A 15,979-nucleotide genomic window follows, 5' to 3' on the forward strand; every position below is an offset into this window, starting at 1 on the left:
GGGAGGGATATATTTGATGCATGTGCAGAAGAGTTTTGCAGTAAGCACAGCTCATGTGCACATGCACCAGGCAAATCCAACCGTGAAGCATACATTGGCGCCGCACTTCTGTGCCTTTAAATATAAGCTTTTCAATTTTTTCTTTTTACTTGGACGGCTTATATTTAAGCAGAGAAAATAGGCACCAATGTGTGCTTTCACTTTTAGGTTTGCTCAGACTTGTGCACATTTTTTCTCAGTACCGGTGCTTACAGACTTGCACAAGCTTTCTTCTACTTCCAAAAGAAATCAAAACCAGCAAATTTTAAACTGGAAATCAAAAGAAATCCTCTATTCAACCTTCCGCCAGGTCCTAGCTGGTGTTATTTTTCCAGCAGTATAAGCATGGTTGATTTGTGCGCTGTTCTCTGAGCACTGGGAAGGCATAGCAAACGTTGTTATTAACATACATTTGACTTTTGTCCCCCCCTCTCGGCGGCCCTGGGGGGGGGACAGGGGGGCCCGAGCCTCCAGGGGGGCCCGGCGCCGCCGCCTGGTCCGCCCTCTGTCGCCGCCTGGCCTGCCCTCCGTCACTCCCAGAACTAACCTTAAGTCTCCTTTCACTTCGCAGCAAGCAGCAGCAGGTCAGGCCACTCCTTCCTTCCATGTCCCGCCCTCGCTTGACGTAACGTCCGCGAGGGCAGGGCACGGAAGGAAGGAAGGAGGAGAGGTCTGCCCTGCCGCTGCTTGCTGCGAAGTGAAAGGAAGCTTAAGGTTAGTTCCTAGGGCCCGGCCCGATAGCGGGTGGAGGGGGGCCCGGCGATCTCGGGTGGGCGGTGACCTCGGGTGGGGGGGGGGGGGGGGGCCCCGGGACAGCCTTGTCCCGGGCGTGGCTCCGGCGGCCCTGTATTTAAATATAATTTGCGGGCATCTCTGGTGTGCACATTGTTTTCTGTGGTAAAACCTTCTGAGCATTCCGTGCAGATTAAAATGCGCACTATTCCTGCGCTAACTGGCTTCACACCAGCGTTAGGTTTAGAGAATCGGCTTGCAGACTAGGCTGCCCAGGGTATGCTGCATACTACATTATGGGACTGAGAAAATACTGGCTGACAAGAGAGCCACACAGCATACTTATAGTGTGAAGTCATAAGGCAGTAATTCTCATTCACCACCAGCTGGCAACACATTTGGAATGATTTAGAGGGACAATGAAGAACTGATTGATTAGTGGTGTCAATCAAAAAGTTCCAAAAACCTGTAAACCTCCACATAAAAAGTACAGTAAATCAGCAATTCAGAAGCGATAGAACTCTCTCCTTGTTAAATATTCAGCTCCTAGGGTGAAACTGAAATGCCAGTTTCTTTAATAGGCAAATATCAAGATCAGCTATTTTTGGGGGGCAGGGGGAAGGGAGTAGGGGGAACTGGTTGCGAGTGCCACATTACATTTTGGGACTTATCACTGTTTGGTATACTGTTCTTTGGCTGCAAGAGATAAGTATTGTGGTACATGGTCAGTACTACTGACCTCATAGCCTTATAATAGAGCAGTACCCACCACAAAGAGAATATTGTGCTATGAAGAAACAGTGTGTTTTAAGCCTGTAAAATGTATTGGATATTTTCTTGCCTTAAATATGTCTGAAGTGTATTTCTCCTGTTTGGCCAGCAGATGGTGCATGTTTATGCTTAAAGCGGTAAGAGAGGACTGACTGCTTTTTCTTTTAGTTGGCACATAGATAATAGGAAGTTCCTGTAGCGATGTAACCAGTTTTTATTTGTAACTTGACTGTTCTGGGCTCTGATTGGCATGGAGTTTAAATTACCCAGCAGATGCTGGCTGTTGCAACAGGTACAGGCAGACCTGAGCTGTGCTGGGGATAGACCCTCTAAGTGGCCACGGGGTAACCCCAGGTGGGTGGCTAGGCGTTTCGTGATATGTGCTATTTTGGTTCACAAAATGGCTAGATGTCCTTGCATTTAGTTTATTGGATCTTGGAGGTAAGAACTCAAGGGAGATGATCAAAGGGCTCTAGTGCAGCAAACAACATGCGCACCAGGGAATACTGCAGAGTTAATTTAAATGACATTTAAATGAGCTCATTGGTATTCCCCCTCATGATCAGAGGAGCTGCGCTCTGATGCTCCCTCTCCCTCCGCCCCATCCTTTATATGGAAGCTAAGCCCCGTCCAGTGCATCCCAGGATGCACCGGACAGGTCACCGCAATTTTGAGGTGGTGCCTGCTGAGGGGGGAGGGACTGCTAGTCCCTCCTCCTCCAACTTTGAAGGTACTGGGGAAGGGGTTAGGTTGGGGGACCCCCAACCACTAACCCACCAGGGCAAGCCTTTGGGGTGGGGGGGTGAGGTAAGGTCAGGCCTCCTGTCAAGGGTCCAGTGCCTGTGGGGGGGGGGGGGGGGGGAGTAAGGGGCAGGAGGACAGGGGGTCCCACTGAACCAGCAGGGTGTTTTTTTGTATTTGTGTGGGGGGGGGGGGGGGGGGGTTCAGGGGTCCGGTGGCCTTACCAATTGGGGGGGGATCCAAAGGACCCCAGGGCTGACAGCCTGCGCCCGGGCATGCATTTAAAAGTTGTGCTTTACGCACAAATTTTGAACGCATGCGCCATCTGCCTGCTTTGCTCCCTCATGATGGAAGCTAATAGCGTGCATATCATTTGCATACTATTAGCTTTGATCATGAGGGAGTTAGTTTAGGGTGCTGCTGTGGCGGTAAAAAATTTTTCAGAGGGCTCGATGATCAAAACTCCAGCGCTGTTCCATGCAGCACCAGAGCTTTGATCATCGGGCCCTCAAAAAAATTAGCCACTCTTGCTAAAACAATCATACTGATGCAAATCACATTCACTGATATATTTTTTTTTCAATTAGAAAGTTTTGTGATGTCACACTAATGCCCTTTACCTGATTACAGCACAGCATGAGCTTGTTAGGTAAGCTCAGGAGTAAATCACACTGCAGTTTTTATACAACATAAGAGTTCTATTTGCAGGGATTCTTTTTTTAGAGGTAACCAAACACAAAGCTGAATTTCAGAAACAAAAATGCAACTTCCTCCAATTGAAATATGCACTGGAAAAATTGCAATAAGTACATTCACATTTTCTCTACAACAAAGAGTTGTTCAAGTTCAGAAGCAAAAGTTTGCCTGGCTACTGTTTGAATCAAATTATCACACCACCAGAACCAGATGCTTAATCCAGGCTAATAATAGAAATCAGTGAACATATACAAAAATGACAAGCCTACTCCTCTTACCCAGCTGTTCAACAATTCGTGCATACACTGCATCAATCCTCCTCATTGTCTTTGCCAGATCTTTCTTCCTGAATCTGATTTCCACAGTCCCTTCAGCCTCTAATACGCCTCCCCTGGAGGAAGAGACAAGAGCATTCAGATCTGTAACCAGTACAATTAATTCTAACAACTAAAAAAAATTGTACAATATATTTTTTTCTCAGCAAGATTTTTTTGCCTGCAATGTGAAAAGTCCTAACATTTTCGTAAAACTATAGCTATTCTCCTGAGTCAATACATTTCTGGTGACTAGATTATACATAGTCCACACTTTTCCACAAATATCGTTCCAGGACACAAAAAATTAAAAAAAAGAAAAAAAAGACATGTAACCACACAAGCTTCACCAAGTGTAATATTCTGTTTTGCTCGTTAAGCAAGGCATCAACCTTGCCAGATCAAGAATGAGGTAAAAAAATAAAAAAGAATAGACCTGATATATCAATCAGTCTCACAGTGTTGTTCAAAGTATTATGTCAAAGTACTAAAGTAAAAATAAAAGTACAGTGAAAAACACATTAAAAAATGTACTTAAGTGTAAGTAAAATAAAGTACATAAGTACATACGTATTGCCGCACTGGGACAGACCAAAGGTCCATCAAGCCCAGGATCCTGTTTCTAACAGTGCGCAAATCCAGGTCACAGGTATCTGGCAAAATCCCAAAAAAGTATAATACATTCTATGCTGCTTATCCTAAAATAAGCAGTGGATTTTCCCCAAGTCCATTTAATAATGGTCTATGGATTTTTCCTTTAGGAAGCCATCCAAACCTTTTTTAAACCCCTCAAGCTAACTGCTTCTACTACGTTCTCTGGCAACGAATTCCAGAGTTTAATTACACATTGAGTGAAGAAAAATTTTCTCCGATTCGTTTTAAATTTACTACTTTGTAGCTTCATCGCGTGCCCCCTAGTCCTAGTACTTTTGGAAAGATTAAACAAGCAATTCACGTCTACCTGTTCCACTCCACTCATTATTTTATAGACCTCTATCATATCTCGACTCGGCCGTCTTTTCTCCAAGCTGAAGAGCCCTAGATGCTTCAGCCTTTCCTCATAGGGAAATCTTCCCATCCCCTTTATTTTCATCACCCTTCTCTGTACCTTTTCTAATTCCACTATATCTTTTTTGAGATGCTGTGACCAGAATTGAACACAATATTCGAGGTGCGGTCGCACCATGGAGTGATAGAAAGGCATTATAACATCCTCATTTTTGTTTTCCATTCCTTTCCTAATACCTAACATTCTAAAAGAACCGTAACTACAATGGATGTAGCTACTGTTAACCTTTTTATCCCAACAACTTTACAGCTCTACAATTCAATCCACTTTGCTTTTTGTAAAACTACATTTTGAAAATGACTGTCACTCATGTGAGTGAGCTTGTGAGTCCCTATGATGGTTCCCTTTTCGGTCCCCTTCATGGTAATGTCACTTTGTGTTACTCTTATCGATGTATGAGTAACTCCCATACTCACAGTGGCCGAGTGATGGCTCCACTCAGTTGCATCATCAGTTCAGGGAACAACCTATCCAAGGATCTCCACTGAAAGCCTTAATCAAAGTCTCAGATTCTGTACAATTAAAACTCCTGCAAACTTCACTTGGTACGAACATAGTATATTAGAAACTATTAATAATAATAATAAAAAAGATTACATATATACCTGCTCTCTTTGTCAGCATAGAGCTCCACGTAGAGCGGATTAATGGTAGGATCGATAACTACCCAAGAGCCTCCTCTAAGCTCAGCATGCGGAGGAATATAAACCAGGACAGGTTGTTTGAACACCCGCAGGCTGTCAACAATGTATGCGCCAAACTTCAGCACCTGATCATACATGTCTGTGAACAACAAAGAGTTAATTTTGGGGTGCCTCAAAAATAAATATATATTCACAGCCTTTGAAGGGGGAAGGGGAGGGAGTCCCACCCAAAGTGCTCAATAGCAAAACCCATGGTTCATTGCCCCTGGCCAAGGAATGTCACTGGCAAGCACTGGGGGTGGGATATAGAAATATGGAAAAACCTCTCCTTACCACCAGGTCTGTGAATAAAGACTCAAAGTACTGTAGACAAAAAAAAAAAGTCAGTTCAGGCTAAGGAAAACCCAACAAGAGGAGGGGGGCTGCATGGTCCATAAAACCCCACAACACAAAAATTATATCAGTTAAAAAAAATCTTATTTATGAAAATGCAATCTTCTGCTTGAACACCATCACTTGCTAAACAAAAATTAAAGTCTGAAAGGGAAAAACAACAATTTGCAAACAAAACGGAAGAATTCCAAGATGAATGGGGAAAGAGTTGGGAGCACTTAAAACTCCGAACACTAACTGATTATTTGCTGTATGAACCTCACACCCCAGCTCCTCTGCAAAATAAATCCCAGGGATATGCTTCAGAGTACACTATGTTATGGCTTCCAAACCAGTCCTAAGGAACCCCCATCCAGTTCGATATTCAGGATATCCACAATAAATATGTATGAGAGAAATCTGCACGCAATGGAGGCAGTGAATGCAAATCTCTCTCATGCATATTACAAATATCCTAAAAACCACCATGTCACATCACATGCACACTGTACTCTGCATGTGCCACCTCCCTTCAGTCTATGCCTGCATATCAGACTCACATGACAATGTTCAACTATTTGGCTATGAAATCCCCCATCACCGTCACCACCTGTTCTAACAGCAAACTGTCATAGCTTATGGGAAAATGGCTGCCTACGTTTGCTGCAGCCCAGTGTAGAACTTCACAGCATTTCATCCTGAAAGGCTCACTGGAATTATTATTTTTTTTTAATATCACACAGGAGTAAATGGACAACGACCCCTGGAAGCTCACTAAAATGAACAAGGGTCCACTGGAGTGGAGGAGAGGCCTAATGGTTAGTACAGTGGGCTGCGAACCAGGGGGAACCAGGTTCGATTCTCACTGTGGCTCCTTGTAAACCTGGGCAAGTCACTTAACCCCCCATTACTCCAGGTATAGAAGTAGATTGTGAGACCACCCTTTATTTAATATGCAAAACGCTTTGGTTGTACCACAGAAAGGAGGTATATCAAATTCATTACCCTCACCCCAGTAGTGCCCAGGGGCGAGGGGAGAGGTCAAACAGGATATGGAGAAGGGTCTTGAAATCTGAGACCATTTATCTTTCTAGACATAGTGAAGGCAGTTTTTAGAACAAATTGCCCAGGTAACTTAATAGTTAGCTACGTAAATTCTCAGGCTGAAAACTTCACTTAATGTTTACACAGGTATATTATTCAAGAACATTATATGCAATTTACGTAGCATTATAGCTTTAAGTGTGACTTCTTTGGCAGTATAAAGCTACACCACTATAATTTCAGTGATATTATCGGTTAACACTGTTTGCAGCTAACAGCGACATTATGTGGCTGTCAGTAGTCAAGAGTGGAGGAGTGGCCTAGTGGTTAGAGTGGTGGGCTTTGATCCTGGGGAACTGGGTTCAATTCCCACTGCAGGCACAGGCAGCTCCTTGTGACTCTGGGCAAGTCACTTAACCCTCTATTGCCCCAGGTACAGGGTATGATACATACCTGTAGCAGTTGTTCTCCGAGGACAGCAGGCTGATTGTTCTCACGACTGGGTGACGTCCGCGGCAGCCCCCACCAACCGGAAATAAGCTTCGCGGGACGGTCGACACGCAGGGCACGCCCACCGCGCATGCGCGGCCGTCTTCCCGCCCGTGCGCGACCGCTCCCGCCAGTTGAATGACTAGCAAAAAATATGAAATACACAACTCCAAAGGGGAGGAGGGAGGGAAGGTGAGAACAATCAGCCTGCTGTCCTCGGAGAACAACTGCTACAGGTATGTATCATACCCTTTCTCCGAGGACAAGCAGGCTGCTTGTTCTCACGACTGGGGTATCCCTAGCTCTCAGGCTCACTCAAAACAAGAACCCAGGTCAATTGAACCTCGCAACGGCGAGGAAACAACAGAAATTGACCTACGAAGAACAACTAACTGAGAGTGCAGCCTGACCAGAATAAATTCGGGTCCTGGAGGGCGGAGTTGGATTTACACCCCAAACAGATTCTGCAGCACCGACTGCCCGAACCGACTGTCGCGTCGGGTATCCTGCTGGAGGCAGTAATGTGATGTGAATGTGTGGACAGATGACCACGTCGCAGCCTTGCAAATCTCTTCAATAGTGGCTGACTTCAAGTGGGCCACTGACGCTGCCATGGCTCTAACACTATGAGCCGTGACATGACCCTCAAGAGTCAGCCCAGCCTGGGCGTAAGTGAAGGAAATGCAATCTGCTAGCCAATTGGAGATGGTGCGTTTCCCGACAGCGACCCCTAGCCTGTTAGGGTCGAAAGAAACAAACAATTGGGCGGACTGTCTGTGGGGCTGTGTCCGCTCCAAGTAGAAGGCCAATGCTCTCTTGCAGTCCAATGTGTGCAACTGACGTTCAGCAGGGCGGGTATGCGGCCTGGGGAAGAATGTTGGCAAGACAATTGACTGGTTAAGATGGAACTCCGACACCACCTTCGGCAGGAACTTTGGGTGGGTGCGGAGCACTACTCTGTTGCGATGAAATTTGGTATATGGAGCATGAGCTACTAGGGCTTGAAGCTCACTGACCCTACGAGCTGAAGTAACTGCCACCAAGAAAATGACCTTCCAGGTCAAGTACTTCAGATGGCAGGTATTCAGTGGCTCAAAAGGAGGTTTCATCAGCTGGGTGAGGACGACGTTGAGATCCCATGACACAACAGGAGGCTTGATAGGGGGCTTTGACAAAAGCAAGCCTCTCATGAATCGAACGACTAAAGGCTCTCCAGAGATGGCTTTTCCTTCCACACGATAATGGTAAGCACTAATCGCACTAAGGTGATTTCTTACTGAGTTGGTCTTGAGGCCAGACTCTGATAAGTGCAGAAGGTATTCAAGCAGGTTCTGTGCAGGGCAAGAACGAGGTTCTAGGGCCATGCTCTCACACCACACGACAAACCTCCTCCACTTGAAAAAGTAACTCTTTTTAGTGGAATCCTTCCTAGAGGCAAGCAAGACCCGGGAGACACCCTCAGACAGACCCAACGCAGTGAAGTCTACGCCCTCAACATCCAGGCCGTGAGAGCCAGAGACTGGAGGTTGGGGTGCAGCAACGCTCCGTCGTTCTGCGAAATGAGAGTCGGAAAACACTCCAATCTCCACGGTTCTTCGGAGGACAACTCCAGAAGAAGAGGGAACCAGATCTGGCGGGGCCAAAAGGGCGCGATCAGAATCATGGTGCCGCGGTCTTGCTTGAGCTTCAGTAAGGTCTTCCCCACCAAAGGTATGGGAGGATAAGCATACAGGAGGCCGGTCCCCCAATGGAGGAGAAAGGCATCCGACGCTAGCCTGCCGTGTGCCTGAAGTCTGGAACAGAACAGAGGCAGCTTGTGGTTGGTCTGAGAGGCGAAAAGGTCCACCGAGGGGGTGCCCCACGCTCGGAAGATCTTGCGTACCACTCTGGCATGGAGCGACCACTCGTGCGGTTGCATGACTCTGCTCAGTCTGTCGGCCAGACTGTTGTTTACGCCTGCCAGGTACGTGGCTTGGAGGAGCATGCCGAACCGACACGCCCAACGCCACATCCCGACGGCCTCCTGGCACAGGGGGCGAGATCCGGTGCCCCCCTGCTTGTTGACGTAATACATTGCAACCTGATTGTCTGTCCGAATTTGGATAATTTGACAGGACAGCCGATCTCTGAAAGCCTTCAGTGCGTTCCAGATCGCTCGGAGCTCCAGGAGGTTGATCTGCAGATCCTTTTCCTGGAGGGACCACAGACCCTGAGTGTGGAGCCCATCGACATGGGCTCCCCACCCCAGGCGAGATGCATCCGTCGTCAGCACTTTCGTGGGCTGCGGAATTTGGAATGGACGTCCCAGGGTCAAATTGGTCCGGATGGTCCACCAGAGCAGTGAAGTGCGGCAACTGGTGGAGAGGCGGATGACATCTTCTAGATTCCCGGTGGCTTGAAACCACTGGGAAGCTAGGGTCCATTGAGCAGATCTCATGTGAAGACGAGCCATGGGAGTCACATGAACTGTGGAGGCCATATGACCCAGAAGTCTCAACATCTGCCGAGCTGTGACCTGCTGAGACGCTCTGGTCTGCGAAGCCAGGGCCAAGAGATTGGTAGCCCTCGCTTCGGGAAGATAGGCCTGAGCCGTCTGGGTATTCAGCAGCGCTCCTATGAATTCCAGAGACTGAGTAGGCTGGAGATGGGACTTTGGGTAATTTATCACAAACCCCAGCAGCTCCAGAAGTTGAATAGTGCACTGCATGGACCGGAGGGCTCCTGCCTCCGAGGTGCTCTTGACCAGCCAATCGTCGAGATATGGGAACACGTGCACTCCCAGCTTGCGTAGATACGCCGCCACCACCACGAGGCACTTCGTAAACACTCGTGGGGCAGAGGCGAGCCCAAAGGGCAGCACACAATACTGAAAGTGCCGTGCGCCCAGGCGGAATCTGAGATACTGTCTGTGAGCTGGCAGTATCGGGATGTGAGTGTATGCGTCCTTTAAATCCAGGGAACATAGCCAATCGTTTTTCTGAATCATTGGCAGAAGGGTGCCCAAGGAAAGCATCCTGAACTTTTCTTTGACCAGGAATTTGTTCAGGCCTCTCAGGTCTAGGATGGGACGCATCCCCCCTGTTTTCTTTTCCACAAGGAAGTACCTGGAATAGAATCCCTGCCCTTCCTGCCCGGGTGGTACGGGCTCGACCGCATTGGCGCTGAGAAGGGCGGAGAGTTCCTCTGCAAGTACCTGCTTGTGAAGGGAGCTGAAAGACTGAGCTCCCGGAGGACAATTTGGAGGCAGGGAGGCCAAATTCAGGGCGTATCCGCACCGCACTATTTGGAGAACCCACTGGTCGGAGGTTATGAGAGGCCACCTTTGGTGAAAAAATTTTAACCTCCCTCCGACCGGCAGATCGTCCGGTACGGACACTTGTAGGGCGGCTATGTTCCCGTGGATCCAGTCAAAAGCCCGTCCCCGGCTTTTGCTGTGGAGGCGCAGGGGGCTGCTTAGGCGCACGCTGTTGACGAGAACGAGCGCGCTGGGGCTGTCCCTGTGCCTGGCGAGGCCTTCGGGCCGGCTGGTTGTACCTACGCTTTGCAAAAGAATAGGGTGCAGCCTGCCGTGCCCGGGAAAAACGCCCACCCGTGGGGGCGGGTGCTGAAGGTGCCCGGTGGGAGAGCTTGTCGAGAGCGGTTTCCCGCTGATGCAGTTGGTCCACCATCTGCTCGACCTTCTCACCGAAAATGTTATCCCCCCGGCAAGGGACGTCAGCCAGTCTCTGCTGGGTGCGGTTGTCCAGGTCAGAGGCACGCAGCCATGAGAGCCTGCGCATCACTATACCTTGGGCCGCAGCACGAGATGCCACGTCACAGGTGTCAAAAATCCCCCTGGACAGGAACTTTCTGCACGCCTTCAGCTGCCTGACCACCTCCTGATAAGGCCTGGACTGCTCCGGCGGGAGCTTATCGACCAGGTCCGCCAGCTGTTGCACATTGGTCCGCATGTGGATGCTCATATAGAGCAGGTAAGATTGGATGCGGGTCACGAGCATGGAGGATTGGTAGGCCTTCCTCCCAAATGAGTCCAGAGTGCGAGACTCCCGCCCCGGGGGCGCCGAGGCGGTATCCCTCGAACTCCGTGCCCTCTTGAGAGCAGAATCCACGACCGCTGAGTCATGGGGCAACTGGGGCCGCATGAGCTCTGGGTCAGAGTGGATCCTGTACTGGGACTCTGCTTTCTTGGGAATGGTGGGATTAGTTAGTGGTCGCACCCAGTTCCGGAGCAGCGTCTCCTTCAGGACATTGTGCAGCGGTACCGTGGAGGACTCTCTAGGTGGTGATGGATAGTCGAGGACCTCGAGCATCTCGGCCCTCGGCTCTTCCACAGAGACCACGGGAAAGGGAATGCTTATAGACATATCCCGCACAAAGGAGGCAAAGGAGAGACTCTCAGGAGGTGAGAGCTTCCTCTCCGGTGACGGCGTGGGGTCCGAGGGAAGGCCCGTAGACTCCTCTGAGGAGAAATATCTCGGGTCCTCCTCTTCCCCCCACGAGTCCTCATCCTCGGTATCGGACATGAGCTCATGTAGCTGCGTCCGGTACCGGGCCCGGCTCGACGTCGAGGCACCGAGGTCTCGGTGTCATCGAGCGGTGGACTCCCGCGCCGGCGGGGACGGAGCTCCCTCCATCGACGTCGACGGGGACTCCACCTGCGTGGCTGTCGAGACCGGCACCGCAAGCGGCGGCGGTGTCGACTGCCCCGGCGCCGGGCTAGAGCTCGCCGGCGCCACAGTCATCGGCGCCGAGGGCGCAAGCACCCCCGGCGCCGGCACAGCCTGGCGCATCAGCCCTTCCAGGATCCCCGGAAGGATGGCTCTGAGGCACTCGTCCAGGCCCGCTGCCGGGAAAGGCGGTGGGGCCGGTAAGGGTGTCGGTGCCGGAAGCTGCTGGGGGCCAGGAGACGGCACCGAGGTGCCGGAACCCCGACGCGTCGGTACCCTCCACCACCGACGGAGATCTCTCCTCTCTGCGATGACGCTTCGGCGTCGACTCCTCTTCAGGGTGCACCGAGGGCTCCCGGTGACGGCGCTTCTTGTCTTTTTTCCGGTGCACGTCACCGGTGCCGGAGGGCATGGAGGAGGAGGAGGTCGATCCCCCTCGGTCTCGGGGTACCGGGTCCGACAGGGTTCGGTCCCGTGGCTCACGAGTTGAGGGAGTGACCGGGGCCGACTGCCCACGCGGTCTCTCTACCCCACTCTCGCCGGCGGACCGGCGGGCCGACGGGACCTGTTCTCCTGGGGTCGCTGCCATCGGTGCCGATGTCTCGGGCATCGATACCGGTACCGAAGAACCGGTCTTCGATACCGATGCCGTCGAGGTCGACGTCGAGGGGCCGGCGCAAGTTCCAAAAAGACGGTCCCGCAGAACTTGCCTCGCAACCTGAGTCCGTTTCCGGAGACCGAGACACAAAACGCACGACTTGAGATTGTGCTCCGGCCCGAGGCACTGGAGGCACCAAGCGTGGGTGTCGGTCTGCGAGATCGGCCGGCCGCAGCGACCACACTTTTTAAATCCACTCGGGACCTTCGAGGACATCGACGGAAAAATCGCGTCGGCGAAGTCAAAGTCGGCAATGGTGGCTAAAATCACACCACGAAAACTGAAACCGACCGAGCGGCCACTAGGCCGCAACGAGGCGTCCCCGCTAGAAAGCGAGGGAAAAAAAGGAGCGCGTGCTCCACACGCGCAAAATTCTTTTTTTTTTTTTTTTTTTTAAGAAAAGAGAAAGAAGAAGAAGAAGAGGCCGAACAGGCCAAAAGCGACGATCCGCGTAAACGCGGTCGAAAAAATCCGGCGGCTGAAACGAGAGAGAGGGGAAAACACAACTCTCTCAGTCGCGGAAAAAAAGTAACTGGCGGGAGCGGTCGCGCACGGGCGGGAAGACGGCCGCGCATGCGCGGTGGGCGTGCCCTGCGTGTCGACCGTCCCGCGAAGCTTATTTCCGGTTGGTGGGGGCTGCCGCGGACGTCACCCAGTCGTGAGAACAAGCAGCCTGCTTGTCCTCGGAGAAAAATAAGTACCTGTATATAATATGTAAGCCGCATTGAACCTGCTATGAGTGGGAAAGCGCGGGGTACAAATGTAAGAAAAAAAAATAAAAAATAGTTTAGGAAAGGGGTAAGAGAGTTTCATTGATCAGTTAAAGGGTGCAGGAACCAAAAAAGGTTAAGAACCCTCGTTGTAGATAAACATGGGCGAAATGGGCAGCAGCTGCTGGTTTAACTTGAGTCCCCTGTTCACTAACTTCCAAACTATACCTGCTCTGCTGTGATAATCAGAAAAGGTCCCACCTGCTTGCCCTAACCCAGGCAAACAATTGAGCAAAATTACCTTTCATGCCACCTGAGAATCCTCTCCAGTTAGCAAAGATCAGAAGAGGCAGTCGCTCTCGATTGAAGTCGTTTATAGCCTGGGCTGTTTTAAAAGCTGAATCTGGGAACCACACTTGTCCAGCTTGCTGGATTATCTGGACCAGAAATACAAGTTCGTTAAAAGAGACTCTCAGAAGTAAAAAGCTGTAAATACAAAGGTCAGCTGCACATGGGGCGTGCAATTTTCAAAGCCACTTCTTGCAGGTAAAACACTTCATTACTGATGGAAATAGTATGAGAGTACATACATACTTCACTTTGAAAAACCAGCAAAGTGCATACAGTGAAAAGATACATATGTGCTTTTTCATTCACAAATACCATTATAAAATTACTCTGGTATCTAAAGCATGTGGTCAAAGTGAAGCAAGAAGTCTTCCACAGAACGCAAGACGAATAAAAGGAGCAGCTACGACAAAGGGGAGGGATGATTGATAACTCAGGAGTCCAGTGAATTTAAAGGTTTATTATAACTCCCACAACAATGAATTCATGGTGTTCATGAAGATGTAACAAGGACCGTGTTTTGAGCAATAAAAAATTCTTGAGTGTCCTTAAGCTCCACTATCAACACTCACACTACTGAGGTGCTACTTCTGACAGACACTCACGACACAGTGAAAGTGGGCACATGCCAACTAAGTGCATAAGCACTATGGGTTTCATGCCAATCTGTCAGAAGTGAACAACACAAAAAGTAGTGTAAAATCCACTGTCACTCTCAGGTCAAAATCAAATATTCAAAACTTAGTAGACAAACACGCACTCTCCAGGAGGAAAAGTCCATAGTCTTATTGAGATGGATATGGAGGAAGCCACCGCTTGCCCCAGGACTGGTAGCATGGAATGTTGCTACTAATTGAGTTTCTGCCAGGTACTTGTGACCTGGATTGGCCACTGTTGGAAGCAGGATACTAGGCTAGATGGACCACTGGTCTGACCCAGTACGGCTATTCTTATGTTCTTAACAACCAGAACGCCAGAGTCTGGTGATCTGTGAAATGATAATAGGAATACTCCAGAAGCAGGCACAAAGTGGTGCCGAAATGCCATAAAGGCAGTTGTGCCTTGTGGTGAAACAGGCAACATTCTTTTCTGTGACCTGTAATGTTTTATTTTTCCTCTTCAATGCATTTCCCTTGTTTGGCCAGCAGGTGGTGTCTGTCCTCTGCGTTACAGCACAGGAAAACTCTAGGAGAGTATCTGCATTGCCATTGGCCAGAAACTCCCTTAGTGTTAGTGATCTGGGCTCTGACTGGCCAGAATGTGCTGGAATTTCTCCAGTCTCAGAGTGGGAGTGTAGAGAGTGAAGACCTCTCCACTGAGACTGTTCAAATTCGATGAGCAGTTATTTTTCCAGAACTACCCAGGTACTACTCAGGTAGTAAGAAAGTGTTTAGTTAGTTTAATGCTGATTCCTGTTATTTTACCAGTTACTGTTTGCTGTTTACACCTTTTTCATGATAATAAACCTAATAGTTTGTTAACTCTTAGATCCTGGACTAAAAATCCTGGTGGTTTGTGTCCTCGGTCTGTGGGTGTTTTCTAGGAACTGTGGGACCCCTGAGAATGTGGCTCTGATGTCCATAGAAACCACCAGGTAAATACTTACGGGTGGGAGACTCGTCCAGAGGCAAGCGGAATCCATTCGATGGGTGTAGAGTATGCCAGTGTAGGAGCAGGTGCAAGTGGGCCTGGGTAGTGCTGGGACAGACCCTGTAGGTTGTCGCAGGGTTAAATCCAGGTGGGTGCTAGGGTTAACGCTTAGGTGTTACATGACATGCCCGATGTTGATCCAGTGAGTGTGGGCGTCAAGCAGTTATGATTCAATGTGATAGTGGCTGCCTGACTCCTAAAGTTAAGTATTTGTTTTGAGATCGCTTGGATTGTAAAAGAAAGATAGATAAATAGATATTTAATCTATAGTGTTTTGAAAATAAAAAAATTATTGGTATAAAGATACATATCTGAGCTAAACCCAGAAGAGTAAATGATTGAAGAAGGTGGGGACTTGTAATGGAATGTCCCATAAGAGGCCTAATAACCTGTTAGAGGTTCTTATTGATTTTCTGATACGCTTCTTGTGGTTACTAAGTTGTTTTTCTGGGATAGTCTACTACTCAGCTTTGAATATTGGATTCTATCAGAAATAGCATCTCAGAAGTATGAGTGTTGATAGTGGAGTTTATGGACAGTCAAGAATTTTTTTACTACTCAAAAGCAGAAATTTGGCATATCACAGTTTGAAGACCCTGAACACAGACACTATGCCAAAACAGTTCATGTCAGGCCTCTGTGAATGTTATGAACTCACTGGAATTATTAGGAAAGGGACAAAAAATAAGAAAAATATTATAATGCCTCTGTATCGCTCCATGGTGCGACATCACACCTTATTATGTGCAATTGTGGTCACTGCATCTCAAATAAGATATAGAGGAATTAGAAAAGGTTTAAAGAAGGGCAACCAAAATGATAAAGGGGATGGAACACCTCTCATGAAAGGCTTAAGAGGTTAGGAAAAGAAATAGCTGAGAGAGGGATATGATAGAGGTCTACAAAATACTGAGTGGAGAAGAACAGGTAAATATGAATTGATGTATCTTTTGAAAGAGTAAAACAAAGACTATCGCACACTCCACTAAGTTACATGGTAATACTTTTAAAACAAACAAGAGAAAATATTTTTTC

General features: G+C 48.7%; 1 protein-coding gene across 2 annotated transcripts in view; it reads right to left on the reverse strand.

The window, feature by feature from the left end:
- Nucleotides 1-15,979, reverse strand: part of ACACB (acetyl-CoA carboxylase beta) — a 341,366-nt gene that overhangs the window by 40,811 nt on the left and 284,576 nt on the right. For both annotated transcript variants that reach the window (XM_030220274.1, XM_030220272.1), the window contains 3 exons: nt 13,248-13,383; nt 4,968-5,145; nt 3,258-3,370 (listed from right to left, as the gene is read on the reverse strand). In XM_030220274.1, the coding sequence (XP_030076134.1) occupies nt 3,258-3,370; nt 4,968-5,145; nt 13,248-13,383 (427 nt within the window). The remainder of the gene's footprint in view (nt 1-3,257; nt 3,371-4,967; nt 5,146-13,247; nt 13,384-15,979) is intronic.

The sequence above is a fragment of the Microcaecilia unicolor genome, chromosome 11 (assembly GCF_901765095.1).
Source record: "Microcaecilia unicolor chromosome 11, aMicUni1.1, whole genome shotgun sequence".
NCBI classification, from domain to species: Eukaryota; Metazoa; Chordata; class Amphibia; order Gymnophiona; family Siphonopidae; genus Microcaecilia; species Microcaecilia unicolor.